This window comes from Piliocolobus tephrosceles, chromosome 7 (genome assembly GCF_002776525.5).
Source record: "Piliocolobus tephrosceles isolate RC106 chromosome 7, ASM277652v3, whole genome shotgun sequence".
NCBI lineage: Eukaryota > Metazoa > Chordata > Mammalia > Primates > Cercopithecidae > Piliocolobus > Piliocolobus tephrosceles.
Window position 1 is genome coordinate 26597059 of NC_045440.1, and position 15292 is coordinate 26612350.

Here is a 15292-nt window from a genome sequence, read left to right on the forward strand (position 1 = left end):
CACCTTGGAGGTTAGGATTTCAACATAGGAATTTTAGGGAGACAGAGATAGACCATAGCACTAGCTCACATCTAGCAGGGATAAGAGGCAAGTACCTGGAAGAGAGATTTCAGGGTATCGGGGGTTGGGGGCATTCCTGGCTGCAGCAGGGAAGGTCAGGCAGATGAAAGGAAGCACTTGACTCATTAATAAATCTCCTATTTTACTCATCTTACCTTTGCATGGCACTTTGCAAAACTCCCCTTACAGATCTCATTTCATCTTCACAATAGGCCTGTGATAAGGCAGGTGCCACTGTGCCCCTTTTATGGGCTATGAAAACTGAGGCTCGAAGAGGTTGATTTAATGTCACATGCTGGTAAGCTGCAAAGCGATGCCTTCAGCTTCCAAGAAAGCTGTCTCTGCCACCACACAGCTGCTCCCGAAAGTGCCTGTGTGGTGTCAAGGCCAGGCAGGTGGCAGGAATCACAGGGGTGTCCTGACACCCAGGACCAACCCAAGAACCCAGACACTAGCAAGCCTGTGCGTGAACACTGAGTCTAGGTGATAGGGCCGGGTTGCCTATGGCCTCGACAATTTACACCCCTGGAAAGTGAATCTCAGGCCCCTAGTGCCGTCCTGCCACAGACAGCAGAGGAGTGTCTTTCCTGCATCCTCTGGGTTAGGGTCTCCGGCCCCGAGCAGCCCCCCGAGAATGGCTGTACTCACTGCCATGCTTCCTGTATGTTCCAGCACCTGCTTCCTGCTCCTGCACCATGAAAGTCCTGGTTTGTGACCTGCTGCTGCTCAGCCTCTTCTCCAGTGTGTTCAGCAGTTGTCAGAGGGACTGTCTCACATGCCAGGAGAAGCTCCACCCAGCCCTGGACAGCTTCAACCTGGAGGTAGGTCCCCAAGGCAAGGCAGAGAGGCTGTCCTCCTCCGTGACTACCTCCTCCCTCCCTACTCCGGAGCAGACTCTGAGTGAGAAGCCAAGGCCTCTCCCATAGCTCACAGGACTTGCCCAGCATCACATGGCCCACAGGAAACAGATGCAGACAGGAGCTGCTCTTCCGACCCAGAACCTTGCGATCTTTCCACCATACCACCTGCAGGAAGAGCCCTGCCTGTGATGCCAGGTAGTTCCCAGGATTAAAATAATGTTACTTATTTCAGAGAGTGTGGCAAATTCAGAAAAGTATAAAAAAAGAGAAATTTAAATCACCCTTAATTACACCAGTAAGAGAAAGAATCCTACTTTTTTCCACTTATTATATTATACCAGAATAAATTTCCCATGTTATTATTTCTTTCCATGAATATAGTCTACAGTTGGCCCTCGGTATCTACACGTTTCACATTCAAGGATTCAACTAACCATGGATAGAAAATATTCAGAAAAAATTTTAAAATAATAATACATCAATAAAAAAATACAAATAAAGCAATACAGCATAACAACTATTTACAGAGCATTTACATTATATTAAGTAATATAAGTAATCTAGAGATGATTTAAAGTATACAGGAGGATGTGCATAGCCATTTTATTTATTTTTTATTTTTGTTTTTGTTTTTTGAGACAGAGTCTCACTCTGTCACCCAGCCTGGAGTGCAGTGGCACGATCTCAGCTCACTGCAAGCTCTACCTCCCAGGTTCAAGCAATTCTTCTGCCTCAGCCTCCCAAGTAGCTGGGATTATAGGCACCCAGCACCACAGCCCGCTATTTTTCGTATTTTAAGTAGAGATGGATTTCACCATGTTGGCCAGGCTGGTCTTGAACTCCTGACCTCAAGTGATCCACCTACCTCGTCCTCCCAAAGTGCTGGGATTACAGGCATGAGCCACCGTGCCCGGCCGCATAGCCATTTTATATAAGGGACTTGAGCATCTGTAGATTTAGTATCCTGAAAACCAATCCCCTGTGGATACAGAAGGACCATGTAATTTGTCTAACGATTGAACATGTATGTGCCTTTTATTTTTGATATTGCAGATAATTCAACAGTGAACCCCTTAGTACCAAAATGCTCTCTTATATTTTAAATTTCCAACTTCAGGTGCAAATCCAGTATTAAATTTTTCTTCATTAAATAAACTGCTTTGTCAACTATCTACATTTCAGTCCACATAGTTACTCCTCTCCTATTAAATCCAGTATAGCTCAATTGTTTTTTACTTTATAGTCAAATAACTTCCTTCAAAAGATGCCATCTTTTAAACCCCTTAACCTTTCAAAACAACCGGAAGCACCACAGTTCCTTAAGGCAAACGTACAAATGTAGAACCGAGTATTTGCAGGGGGGCTGACACACCCTGGTGTCTCCCACCTCCAGATAACAGAGGAGGAGATAAAAATCCAGCAGACCCAAAGCACCAAGCTCTTGAGTTCAGTGGTTTTCAAGCCCATTTTCCAACCAGTCATAACTACCCAGCGTATCTCCAGTTAACCAATTCACTTACTATATTATACCAGGATCAATTTCCCATGTTATTAATATTATTACTTTCCATGAATATAGTCTACAGTTGGCCCTCGGTTACGTGGTTATAGTAAATGTCTCCTCTTATTCATCCACCATGTTTCTCTCTGAGCTCCTACCCTGCTGACGATTCCCTCTTTCAGGAACCCCAGCCCTCTCTCCGTCCACGTGCCTCATTCTCTTCCCTACTCCGGCTACTGTGTTGGTTCCTTGTCCTCTCCCCACCCCCTACACATAAAGGATCACCAAGATTCTCTGCTTTTCACCTCCCTCTGAGAACCCACCCATACATCCCAGGCCTTCTGCTCCTCCTAGGCTGCAGAAAACTCCTAGAGGCACCCTCCCAACCGCCTCTTTCCTGGGCTCCAGACCCGATCACTTTCCAGAGTTCCCAGAAATCCTGCCTTCTCTTCCTGCCATCGTGCCTGCCTCCGCCTCCTCCCCCATCCATAAATCCCACTCGCACTTCAAATCCCAGATTAAGTGTCCCCTGGTAAGAGAACACTGCACTGATTCTCCACCCACCCCAGTGGAGTGGGCCCTCCTTCCTCGTGTTCTGATTGTTAGTCGTATCTGCAGGACTCTCTCTCCCCATATGGAGTGAGCTTTCTTTACTGATGGAGCTGGGTATCCCAGCATGCAGCACAGTGTGTGGCACAGAGCATAGCTCAATAAACACATCCCATCCCGCGGAAACTGGAAGATTCTAAGACCATTAGTCTCCTAATAGGCACATCTGCTGCAGTCTCTGTAAAGGTTTTACGTTTGCATCTTTCAGAGAGTCAAAAATTTGGAGCATGTCTGCATCTCTCCATAGCATCTTAAATATCTGAGGTCTAGACAACATTCTCAGCTTTACTTCTTTGAAACAAGTCAGAAAATGGAACATAAAATCCTCACAATGGAGGACTAACACCTTCATAGTGCTTGCTAACCCCCCGGAGGATGCGGCTGCCTGCTTTTGTTTCTAGTTTGTATTCACTTTTAACCTATGTTTGAGTTTAACAAAATGCCTAGAAAGTAGGCACTCAAATCCCATTTCCAAATCTGGCAGCCCTTGACTATGTCCATCCTGTGAATGACAGGTGGACTCATATTTCAGCAAAGGTCCCTTCCCCAGTCCCTCCACCAAATTACATAATCCTGAGCTCTTCCCAGGGTCCTCTGGATCCTTGGCTTCATCAAGAAACTTTTTATATCTGCTCCTAGTAGACTATTCAAGTATGGCTGCTTGTTGTTAGACTATAATTTTGGTTGGTAAATGACTCACACCCAAACCCATTGCAACGTCCTGGCCTTTAACCTAACTGTGAATGGTACTTACTTCATCAGCTCAAGGAGAAAAAACTGGATTCACTGAGTTGTTTTAGAGACAAAAAATAAGGCAACCAGTCCTCAAGAAAGAGTGTGGGGAAATTTATTTTAAACTCTCTAAAATTTGGCCTGGTGCAGTGGCTCACACCTGTAATCCCAGCATTTTGGGAGGCTAAGGCACGTGGATCACTTGAGGCCAGGAGTTCGAGACCAGTCTGGCCAAAAAGGCGAAAAGCTGTCTCTACTAAAAATACAAAAATTGGCTGGGCATGGTGGTGCATGCCTGTAATTCCACCTACTCAGGAGGCTGAGGCAGAAGAATCACTTAAACCCGAGAGGCAGAGGTTGCAGTGAGCTGAGATCATGCTACTGTACTCCAGCCTGGGGGACAAAGTGAGACTCTGTCTCAATCAATAAAATTCCCTAAAATCTATTTCTAAACAAACTACCTTCTGGTAGTTCTTTCTCTCTTCATGAAATGAAAATTCTAATGAGGTGACTTGCAGTAGGAGTTCCTTATATGTTTGTCTTCTATGCTGTTCATCTTCTGTATTTGTCCTCAGATATTCTAGCAGGACCTCAGAAAGCAAATAGCTCCCAAATGTCTCTTGGTCAGAAGTGGTGTGACTCTTTAGTGGCAGAAACTTGACTGCCTTTGTGAGCTGCTCCTTTTATCCCCAATGGGTTCATGTGCCTGTTTCCCACTTTGTACCCTAATCTTTGAGCCCAGACACCCAAATGGCCATTCGCTCACTTTCCCTATAAGCCCAGCTTTATGGATCAATTTGGCAGCCATATGAGACTCCAGATGCCCATACGCATTCTGGCTTAATATAGTAATGCCATCAGCGTGGGCTGCCAAAACATGTCCACCTCACTTAATAAGCCATTAACCCTCTCTGGAAAAAGGCTGGTGAGTTTCCCACACCAGAGGGTCAGGAATTAAGTTCCTATGCCCATCTGGTGTTACAAATGCTGTTGTGAATTTGCCTTCCTCCTATTTGCCCAAAACCCTCTCCTAAATCAAGAGTTGAGATGATTTTGTTAGCATCTAATTTATCTAAGAGTGCATCAAGTCTGGGTATGGACTGTGGCATCTGGTTTGATCACAGAATTTCATTTTCCCTGACTGACACAAAATCTAATTACCATCTGGGCTTAGAAACCCAGGGGCTCACAGAAGATGTAAGCACCTCCAGGTTTAACAACTCTTCCACCTGTTTCTGTAAACCAACGGAGCAGAACAATTCAACAAGCAGTTCAGGGCTCCTATTCTGCAAGGATTGGACCAAGCATGCTCAAAGGTCAGATCCAGCTCCCCCACTCTACCCTTCTACGGCTTTCCCAGTGCTAGCCACACTTCTCTGCATCCCTGTTAACTTTGCAGAGTTTCTCAAACTTGCCACTGTGGGCACTTTTGCTGGGGAATTATTTGTTGTGGGGGATGTCCTGGGCACTTTAGGATGTTTACTGGCATCCCTGGCCTCTAGGTGCCAGTAACACACAGACACACACACCAGTTCTGACAACCAACAATGTCTCCAGAGATTGCCAAATGGCCCCTTGGCAGGCAAAATCACTCCCAGTTGAGATCCAGTCCTGTAGAGTACTAACTCAACAGGATTCTGATCTGAAAGAATACACTACACATTGATTCTAGCTGCTTTTCTTCCAAGTATTTCAGGAGCAGGCTCAGTACAGACCCAAATGACTCTCTCTGTAGGAGTCTTTAACCACCGTGTTCCATGATAGTTTCTTCCTCCTCAGAGCAAGTTTCAAAGCAGGATTTCTCCAGATATCATCCAGCCTCAAAATCACCTGGGCTGTTGCTAAAAATACAAGTTTATGGGCCCCACCCTTGACCTAGTGGGTCAGAATATCCAGTGCTATAGGTTAAAAATTTGCATTCTAACGAACTCCAGTAGCATTTTTTTTTTTTCTTTGAGACAGAGTCCCGCTCTGTCCTCAAGGCTGGAGTGCAGTAGAGCAATCTCAGCTCATTGCAGCCTTGACCTCCCAGGCCCAAGCAATCCTCCCACCTCGGCCTCCCATGTAGCTGGAACTGCAGGCATGCACCACACCCCACTAACATTTTTATTTTTGTAGAGATGAGGTCTCCCTACGTTGCCCAGGCTGCTCTCAAACTCCTGGGCTCAAAGGAGCTTCCCTCCTTGGCCTCCTAAAGTACTGGGATTATAGGCAGGAGCCACCATGCCCAGCACAGTAGCAATTCTTATAGAATACTCCGGAAGTTTGCAATTCCGTTGTTCTTAAGGCAGCCCTCCCTATCTATGGAAGGGAGGGCTGCCTTAATTTTTTATAATCAGTTACATTGCAGGTGTGAAAAAGTAGTTCCCTGCATCTTTTTGCTGAGGTCATTCTGTTAGCAACTAGGTTCCATGTGTTAAGTATCTCTGAGCAAAAGCTAAATGAAAAAGGCATGCTCAGAAAAACCATGGCTTGAGCATCACTAGGGGCCAATGTCACCTCCTGTGACTAATAGGTGAACTTAGACAGGTTGCTTCTTGAAAACCCTACCAGGGAAGGAAAGGAACACCCCCGTCAGACCCATTCCCTGTCTGTCCCCTCCAGTCCATTGGAATATGGGCAATACTTCCATCCAAACCTCAGCTCTTGGTCTCATCGAATCCTTTTTCTTGCATTGATTGCCACGATTCATATTGCAAGCACACAGAGGTAGCTGAGTAGATGTCTTGGACTGGGCCACAAAGCATCTTTGAGTTCTTGTTCAGGTTATACTGTTATCTAACCGTGTTGTTTTGGACACATTACTGAACTGCATCATAAAATGCAAAGATTGAATTATATTCATGATTTGCAAATCCAGGCAAATATTGGAATTACCTGACCTTTGTAAAATTAAGTTTTTAATTCCTTTGTAAAAATAAGTTTTAATCCCTGGTTCTATTCTTCAGAGATTGAGTTGAGTCTTGAAGTTCTGTTTTTTTGTTTTCTCAGTCAGAATTTCACTTTTATTGCCCAGGCTGGAGTGCAGTGGCACAATCTCGGCTCACCACAACTTCTGCCTCCCAGGTTGAAGCGATTCTCCTGCCTCAGCCTCCTGAGTAGCTGGGATTGCAGGCATGTGCCACCATGCCCGGCTAATTTTTTGTATTTTTAGTCTCTCCATGTTGGTCTGGCTGGTCTCAAACTCCCAACCTCAGATGATCCGCCCGCCTCAGCCTCCGAAAGTGCTGGGATTACAGGCATGAGCCACCACGCCCAGCCGAAATTCTGTTTTTAAAAGCTCTGCAGATGATTGGGACCCACATCCAGGTGTGGGACCCTTTAGACCAGGTGTGGGCTCTGTCTCCAAAAGAAAAAAAAAAAAAGAATAAAAGAATCCTGGAGTCCTGGAGTCCCGGACTAATGGGACAGATGAGTAATCAGATAAGCAAAGGGTGGCAGCAGGGTGACAGGTGCTGCTGCAACAGTGTGCATGCTAAGCACGAGGGGCATTCCAGTCCTGGTTGCAATTAGCTGTGACCCCTGTTCTTCCAGGGACTCTTTCTTACCTCTTTTCATTCCCTTCTTTTATACTCTTAGCTAAATATAAAATGACTTCTTGATTAATTCAGCTCAGTTCGACAAACCTCTACTGAAACCCTAGTGTTCACTGGAAGGAGAAGATTCCTGCAAGGGATTCAAACATGAGTAAGATGTGGTCCCTAATTTGCCATATTCTGCCTTAGAAGGTATTGTAATTTAATGACATAAAGCATTAAAATTTCCACAAGAGGAATACAAAGTTCTATGGGAAGACAGAGGCAGGAGAGAGCAATTCTTGCCAGGGAACTAGAAGGTATCAGAGAGGGGCAGCACTGGAGCTTGTCTGGGTCCCAAAGAATGGATGGAAGGATTCAACGAGGTCATTGCATTCGAGGGACAGAGAGAAAGGCATGCGGGTATGAGGAGCTTTGAGGTGTTTAGGAACAGCCTTATAGGCCTCAAGGGGCATGTGATGAAGACTCGGAAGTAAGACCTAGATGGTGGGCTGGACCAGGTGGTAGAGGGATTTGAATGCTCTGCTCAAGAGTTTGGAGCTGTTTTATGGATACGATAAACAATTAGACAGCTGTGGGCAAGGTAATGACATGATTAGTTACTCCTCAGGAAGGGTATCCTGCCAGAGGTACCACACTGATGACAGTGGCAAAGACCAGAGATGCGGAGATCAGTTAGGGACCCACTTCACCTAACAGGCACTTAGGCGGTGGTAGAGGGAGTGGGAGGAGGGGCAGAACTGTAGACTGGCAGGATGGGGGCGGTGAGAGGGGAGGAAAAGATATGCCCAGAGTTTGAAATCTGAGTCAACTGGGGAGTGAGGTGCCACTCAGAGACAGGGATCGAGAGGCCAAGCAGAAGGACAACTGCATCAGATAAGAATGAAATTCACCCGCTAGTAACAAACACCTAAAGTGACAGTGGCTGAAATCAATAGATTCAGTTCCTCACAAGGAGTGAGGAGGGGACCCCCCAGGGCTGCAGTGGCAGCTCCAGTCTCCTCTCTTTTCTCTGCCAGTCGGCAGCTTCTAGACCATGACTCCCACCCTCTGAGTCGCTGCATGGTTTCCAGATGGCAAACACAATGTCAGCCCAAATGTCCACATTCCAAGCAGAAAGTTGGAGGAAGAGGAAAACGGGATGTTCTTCCCACTTAAGTCAGTCTCCTACTTTCTTGGAAACCTCACCTGATGCCTGATCACTTCCTTTATTTTATTTTTTCTTTTTCTTTTATTTCTTTATTTTATTTTATTTTTTGGCAGAGTCTCACGCTGTCACCCAGGCTGAAGTGCAGTGACATGATAGCTCACCATGACCTCCGCCTCCCAGGTTCAAGCAACTCTTTTGCTTCAGCCTCCCCAGTAGCTGGGATTATAGGCACCCACCACCACATCCATCTAATTTATATATTTTTAGCAGAGATGGGTTTTTGCCATGTTGACCAGGCTGGTCTCAAACTCCTGGCCTCAAGTGATCTGCCCGCTTCGGCCTCCCAAAGTGCTGGGATTACACTTCCTTTTCTTTCTTTCTTTTTTTTTTTTTTTTTTTTTTTTTTTGAGACGGAGTCTCGCTCTGTCACCCAGAGTGGAGTGCAAGTGGCGCGATCTCCACTCACTGCAAGCTCCGCCTCCCGGGTTCACGCCACTCTCCTGCCTCAGCCTCCGTAGTAGCTGGGACTACAGGGGCCTGCCACCACACCTCGCTAATTTTCTTTTTTCTTTTTTTTTTTTGTATTTTTAGTAGAGACGGGGTTTCACCATGTTAGCCAGGATGGTCTTGATCTCCTGACCTCGTGATCCACCCGCCTCAGCCTCCCAAAATGCTGGGATTACAGGCGTGTGCCACTGCGCCCAGCCTACACTTCCATTTTTATGTCGTCAGCTACTTTTCGCTCCAAGGAAGCTTGGGAAACATATATGTTGCCTCTAGGAATAAAACAGTGTTCTGTGCATAAGGAGAAGGGGAGATGAATACAGGCCAGACAGTTGCAGCCTCTGCCCCAGAAGGTGCCCTGGAAGCCAGGCAGGAGCTCCGTGCTATGATGAGGGGCTCTGCCTACTGACTCACGGCAGCAAGGTCAGGGGTTTCCAGCCGGCCAAGGCCAGAAACCTGGACTGAAATTAGGGGTGAAGCCAAAACAGCAAATAGGAAGAAAAGCCAGGGGCAGAGGCTTCCAGGAGACCCAATCAGAACCAAGAACATGGCGGGGGAGGGGGGGCCAAGGTCAGAACCAGCCAAGAGGGGGTGAAGAAACATCACGGTCCAGCTGGTGGCTAGAAGTCAGGGTTGGCAGGAGACGCAGAGCAGAGTGTTCCCAGGGACAGGGCGGGTCGGCTGGGCTCACATCTGATGATGGCATCTCTCCTCCAACCTGGAACTGGATCACAGGTTCGGCCTCGCACGTCCAGTCTGCCTACACCCCACAGGGTCTTGACCCCCATTTGCTATAAATGATACACAGATAGTGACGACTGCTGTACGAGGGATGAAAAATTAACAACAGCCGGGTAGATCTTTACACAGTGACCTTAAAATAAACCTGCAGATTTGACTACATACTTTCACATCCCCAATTTCTTTAACCCATCTGACCTTCCACAAGCCTGAGGAAAGAACAAAATAAAAGTCTTTATGGGTGACAGTCATGAGTTGTGCTTGGCTCCAAAAACCCGACTAAAGATGTAACAGGGTGTGGTGTTGGGCGCATTCATCCTGTCTTAACTTCCTATGTTAACGTGCTGTGACACCAGAGGTAAGTTACGCTCACCTCTCTGAGCCGTGGTTTCTTTGTAAAATGATGGAGCTGGGTCAGATGATTCTGTTTGTTTCCAATTCTGAAATTCTACGAACCTAAAAACCTGTGCAAAACTGCTGCACGTTACTTGATAAACTAGATGCTTCAGAAGCACTTGCACTGGTGCAGTGGGCCGGATCTCCTCCCTCGCCCTGGATTAACAGAGGCCCTTGTTCCTTCTCCCCTCCTCTCACCCGTATCTTTGCAGGTGTGCATCCTCGAGTGTGAAGAGAAGGTCTTCCCCAGCCCCCTCTGGACTCCATGCACCAAGGTCATGGCCAGGAGCTCTTGGCAGCTCAGCCCTGCCGCCCCAGAGCATGTGGCGGCTGCTCTCTACCAGCCGAGAGCTTCGGAGATGCAGCATCTGCGGCGAATGCCCCGAGTCCGGAGCCTGTTCCAGGAGCAGGAGGAGCCCGAGCCTGGCATGGAGGAGGCTGGTGAGATGGAGCAGAAGCAGCTGCAGAAGAGATTTGGGGGCTTCACTGGGGCCCGGAAGTCGGCCCGGAAGTTGGCCAATCAGAAGCGGTTCAGTGAGTTTATGAGGCAGTACTTGGTCCTGAGCATGCAGTCCAGCCAGCGCCGGCGCACCCTGCACCAGAATGGTAATGTGTAGCCTGGAAGGGGCGTTCTTCCCAGCTGTACCGGCCACTGCAACCCATGAGTGAGTTGGGCACCAATAAGCTGGGGGCAAGGAGAGACCTCACACACCAACTGTCTTAGCCTTGCTCCCAGGCCTAGAAGCACATTCATCCCCAAACACACACACACACACCCCTCAAGGAGTCCAGCCCACCCTTTCTCTAGGCAGCAAATATTTTCCTATGATTGCACCTTGAAGCTGACCACTTCTGGCTAGAGACTGGTTACCATGGGGATAATAGTAGTATGTTAAGATAACTAATTCTTCTATCACTCCCCAGGAGCTTAGTTACTATGGGGACAGTTAAGTGGACCAATATGCCCATCCAGTTGCCATAGCAACCAGTCAGCTCACCTTTCCTTGAGATTGTCTCTCTAAATACCGAGAGCAGGACCTACTCTTAGCCATTAACAGAGTCCGATACCACAGCTATGATGGTGTTATTTCATCTTCAAAGACAGCTTACTGATCCCTTCTCCTTTCCCCAGGTCTCAGGGTGCCTGGCTCCGTGGAAACATTAAAGTTTCCCATTTTACCTGGCCAAAGAGGTCTTGTTAAGATCAGGAGTTGTGGTTTCTGCTCTTCCTCCTTCCACAAGCCATTTGTCCATCCTGCTACCTTGCCAGAGAGGGACTGATTCCTTATGGTCAATGGTATCATTACTGAGCAAGACATGGAGAATTTGAACCAAGTAGCTACTAGAATATAGACTAAAGGGGTTCATCTTCTTTCCTCCATTTCGATTCTTTCCAGCATGCCTTTTTTTTTTTTTTTTGCTTGCTTGCTTTTATTCCTCTCTTCTTTCTTCCTTGTTCTCTCTTTCTTCTGCTCTGTTCCTACCCCCACAGGCACCTTATGCAAGTCCACATGTCTAATAATATACATCAAAGACCCTAATTGATTACCTGGTCATTCAAAACCCAACTTTCCTTAGGCCATCAACCAATACATCACTTTGAGTGGCACTGGCAACCTAGCACAGAATTTTCTGAAAATTTAGGAAAATCCCAACCATCAAGGCTATGTGCCTTAATTAGTATATGGGAATATGATCATCTGCAGAGTCTCATACGTCTCCTTAAATAGCTAAGAAACTTGCCTGTATTCACCCATTTTGCATTGCTACGAAGGAATACCTGAGGCTGGGTACTTTATAAACAAAGTTTATTTGGCTCATGTTCTGCAGTCTATACAAGAAGCACAGCACCCGCATCTGCTTCTGGTGAGGCCCTCGGAGAGCTTTTCCTCATGGCAGAAGGCAAGGGGAGCTGGCGTGCCACATAGCAAGAGAGGGCAAGAGAGAGAAGAGAGGAGGTCCCAGCCCCTTTAACAACCAGATCTCCCATGAACTCATTACTGCGGGGTGGGCACCAAGGCATTCCTGAAGGATCCACCCCCATGACCCATACACCGCCCACTAGGCCCACCTCCAGCATTGGGGATCACATCTCAACATGAAATTGGAAGAGGACAAACTTCCAAAGTGTATCATTGCCCTAACACAACCAGTCAGTTCCTCACAATCACCCCAAAACATTACCCAAGTGGGGCTTTTCCCTGAGTCCGAGCATAAGAGAAAAAATATCTGCATGTGCTGTTTTATGGTGCAGAGGTAGCGGTGTCACTAATAACCTTCCTTGATGATATATTAGTGCATATGCTAATGTTTGGTGCCCACACTTTAGCATGGAGACGGCCCCTTTGCAGGTAGGCCGGCATGTTCACCACAGGCCTGCTACCAAATATGGACACATGTATTAAGTTGTGAAGAGAAAGCTGATGTGTTTATTTTAGCAGGATGACTCATCTCCAAAGGCCCCAAATTAACCTGCACTGCTTTTGAAGTCATACTCTTGGATCCTTCACAAGCCTCCTATTTCTTTCTAACACGTATCTGCACAGCACCTAACAGCAAATCGTTCGAAAGTAGCATGGGTTGAATTCTTTCAAATCTTAAAGACATTCTTCTTTAAAGTGGCTCTTCAGGGACACTGAAGCTCATGTCTAATTCTGAACGATGGCAATGTTCTTTACCTAAACACAGTTGAAAATCAGGCCCATTAACAGGAATCCGTTTATTTTTTAAAAAATGATTCGAGCCTCTATCCGGGCAATTGGTTTTTCTAATCTTCTGTTATGCTTCCAACTGAGAGGCACTGAAACAAAACCGGTAAGAAACTTCTGTCTGTGGCTCTGCTCAGATGTCAAGTTCTGGATGGAGACCAGAAACATTAACCAGCTCATTTTGGTATTATTGATGACTCTCCTTTCTCCTTCTGCAACCATCTCTCTGTTTCTTTTCCCCCAACATGCACAGTTGGTGAGTTCCAATATGGATATTTATGAGTCTATAACAGCTGGCTTCAACCTTATTTTCATCCACATACACACAACCCAATCTGCCCTACACATGATGGAGATGTCTCCATCTTAGGGGACTCGTTACCAATGCTGTCCTTGACTTCTACGGTATCTAATACTAATCGACATGGAGAAGGCTGGGAAGAAGTGGGGCCACCTTACACTGGAATGGGATAAAGAACCCTATTCAGGGCCGGGCGTGGTAGCTCTTGCCTGTAATCCCAACACTTTAGGAGGCCGAGGCTGGTGGATCACCTGAGGTCAGAAGTTTGAGACCAGCCTGGCCAACATGGTGAAACCCCGTCTCTACTAAAAATACGAAACTTAGCTGGGCGTCGTGGTGGGCGCCTGTAGTCCCAGCTACTTGGGAGACTGAGGCAGAAGAATCGCTTGAACCCGGGAGGCGGAGGTTGCAGTGAGCCGAGATAGTAGTGCACATTACACTCCAGCCTGGGTAAGAGCAAAATTCCGTCTCAAAAAAAACGAAAACAAACAAACAAAAAAAACCCTATGCAGAAAGTGTAATGATGTCCTAGGAAGGAAAGGTGTTGGGGTGCAGGCCCACCTCTAGACAGAACTTGTCACAGCTGGTCTTGGGGGTCTGCCTGCCTTTCCTCTGACCCTATACTGCCTTCCTCTTTTCTGCTACCCTCAGGCTTTGATCCTTCCAGGCAATGGAGACTGAGCACATTCATTCATGGTCAGGTATCAGTGCCATCGGGCTCAAAGAGCACTTGCAAACAAAAGAACTGTAAAACAAGGGCACTATTTCGCATGGGCTCCAAATACCAGGGAGAACTGTTCCCCAGGAGGGGGCCTGCCGCTGTGCCTATTGAGTCACAGCCCACAGACCTCCCCTTTAGTCTATTAGTCCGGCCAGTAGACCCGGGTCTGAGAGAGATGTGGAGGAGCTGAGGACCCCTCGGGCTACGTTAGGAACGATTTCTTTGGGTTGATAGCTTTTCCTTGCCTCCCTTTCACTGCTTCCGTCTCCAGGGGGAATAGAAAAGGGTGAGAAAAACCATCAGGTTTGCCATTTTTCAATCATTTCTGTCTCCCCAGGCGTCCAGGTGATCCCCCAAACAGCATGTGTCCAGCCCCAGACCTGCCGCCTGGGAATCAGGATTCCTTCTTCCCCAAGGCACTGAGCGTCTGCAGATCTGGCAGGCTTCGTGGCCTCCAGAACCTCCCCGTTTGATTGTTCCTCCCCAGGCCCCGGCATGTTTCACCACAACCCTGTTGCTACATGAGAGTGTATTTTTGTAATTCCTCTAGCTACCATTTCAATGGCCCCATCTCTCCTGCTCACCTGCCTCTTCCCCTTTCTAGGGGCAGGTGAAAGGGATAGGAAATTGAACCTGGGGTTTTGACTCGCCACTGCCATAACTTGTTTGTAAAAGAGCTGTTCTTTCCAACTGATTGTTTTAAACAACGATTTCTCCATTAAACTTCTACTGAGCAAACGGTTAATAAATTGGTTTGCTGTTTTTAAGTGAAGTGACAGAAGCAGACTCTGCACACAAACCAGTGGTGCGGCTGCCGGGAAGCAGAAGTAAAAAGTGCATGGCCCTCCTGTGTAGACAGGAGGATGGGCAGGCTGAGCGCAGTGGCTCACGCCTGTAATCCCAGCACTTTCGGAGGCTGAGGTGGGTGGATCATGAGGTCAGGAGTTCAAGACCAGCCTGGCCAACATGGCGAAATTAGCCAAGCATGGTTGGCACTTGTCTGTAATCCCAGCTACTCAGGAGGCTGAGGCAGGAGAATTGCTTGAACCCGGGAGGCAGAGGTTGCAGTGAGCCAAGATTGCGTCATTGCACTCCAGCCTGGGAGACAGAGTGAGACTCTGTTTCAAAAACCAAAAAAAGCTATAATAAAATATTCCACTGGTGTCATGTATTGGGTCAACCTTATACTGTTAAATTGTTGAATTTGGACATTGTGAGTCAGTATAACCATGTGGATAAAATGCCAGGTATCTTTTTCCTCGGAAATTTTACTTTTAATGCTTATATACTTAAAAATTTTATCTCAACCCTAATTTTTCTTTTCCTTTCTTTTCTTTTCTTTCTTTTTTTCAGAAAAAAATCTCACTCTGTCACCCAGGCTAGAGTGCAGTGGCATGATCTCAGGTAGCTGCAACCTCTGCCTCCAGGGTTCAAGCAATTCCCCTGCCTCAGCCTTCTGAGTAGCTGGGACTA

The 15292-nt window shown here is 47.0% G+C and overlaps 1 protein-coding gene and 1 long non-coding RNA gene across 5 annotated transcripts in view; one reads left to right on the forward strand and one right to left on the reverse strand.

Moving 5' to 3' along the window:
* Positions 1-1163, reverse strand: part of LOC111545747 — a 54211-nt gene extending 53048 nt beyond the window's left edge. Inside the window, exon 1 of one of the 2 annotated variants that reach the window (XR_002732532.3) lies at positions 709-1163. This is a non-coding gene — a long non-coding RNA (uncharacterized LOC111545747). The remainder of the gene's footprint in view (positions 1-708) is intronic. The other variant, XR_002732531.3, reaches the window with a different exon arrangement.
* Positions 722-14568, forward strand: PNOC (prepronociceptin). Of its 3 annotated transcripts, none has more exons than XM_023216808.3 (3): positions 722-881; positions 10302-10754; positions 14157-14568. In XM_023216808.3, the coding sequence occupies exons 1-2, from the start codon at positions 756-758 to the stop codon at positions 10704-10706; spliced, it is 531 nt and encodes a 176-aa protein (XP_023072576.2). In that variant the 5' UTR covers positions 722-755; the 3' UTR covers positions 10707-10754; positions 14157-14568. The 3 variants fall into 3 exon arrangements, with proteins under 3 accessions (XP_023072576.2, XP_023072575.1, XP_031791707.1); XM_023216807.3 differs by lacking the exon at positions 722-881 and adding an exon at positions 9891-10051; XM_031935847.1 differs by lacking the exon at positions 722-881 and having other exon boundaries at positions 10073-10695; positions 14157-14564.
* Positions 14569-15292: the final 724 nt, after the last annotated feature.

Coding starts and splice junctions, on each gene's coding strand:
- PNOC (XM_031935847.1), top strand. CDS start 10,194: ATGCTTCAGAAGCACTTGCACTGGTGCAGTGGGCCGGATCTCCTCCCT. Junction 10,696..14,156: donor GCGCACCCTGCACCAGAATG/GTAATGTGTAGC, acceptor CTGTCTCCCCAG/GCGTCCAGGTGATCCCCCAA.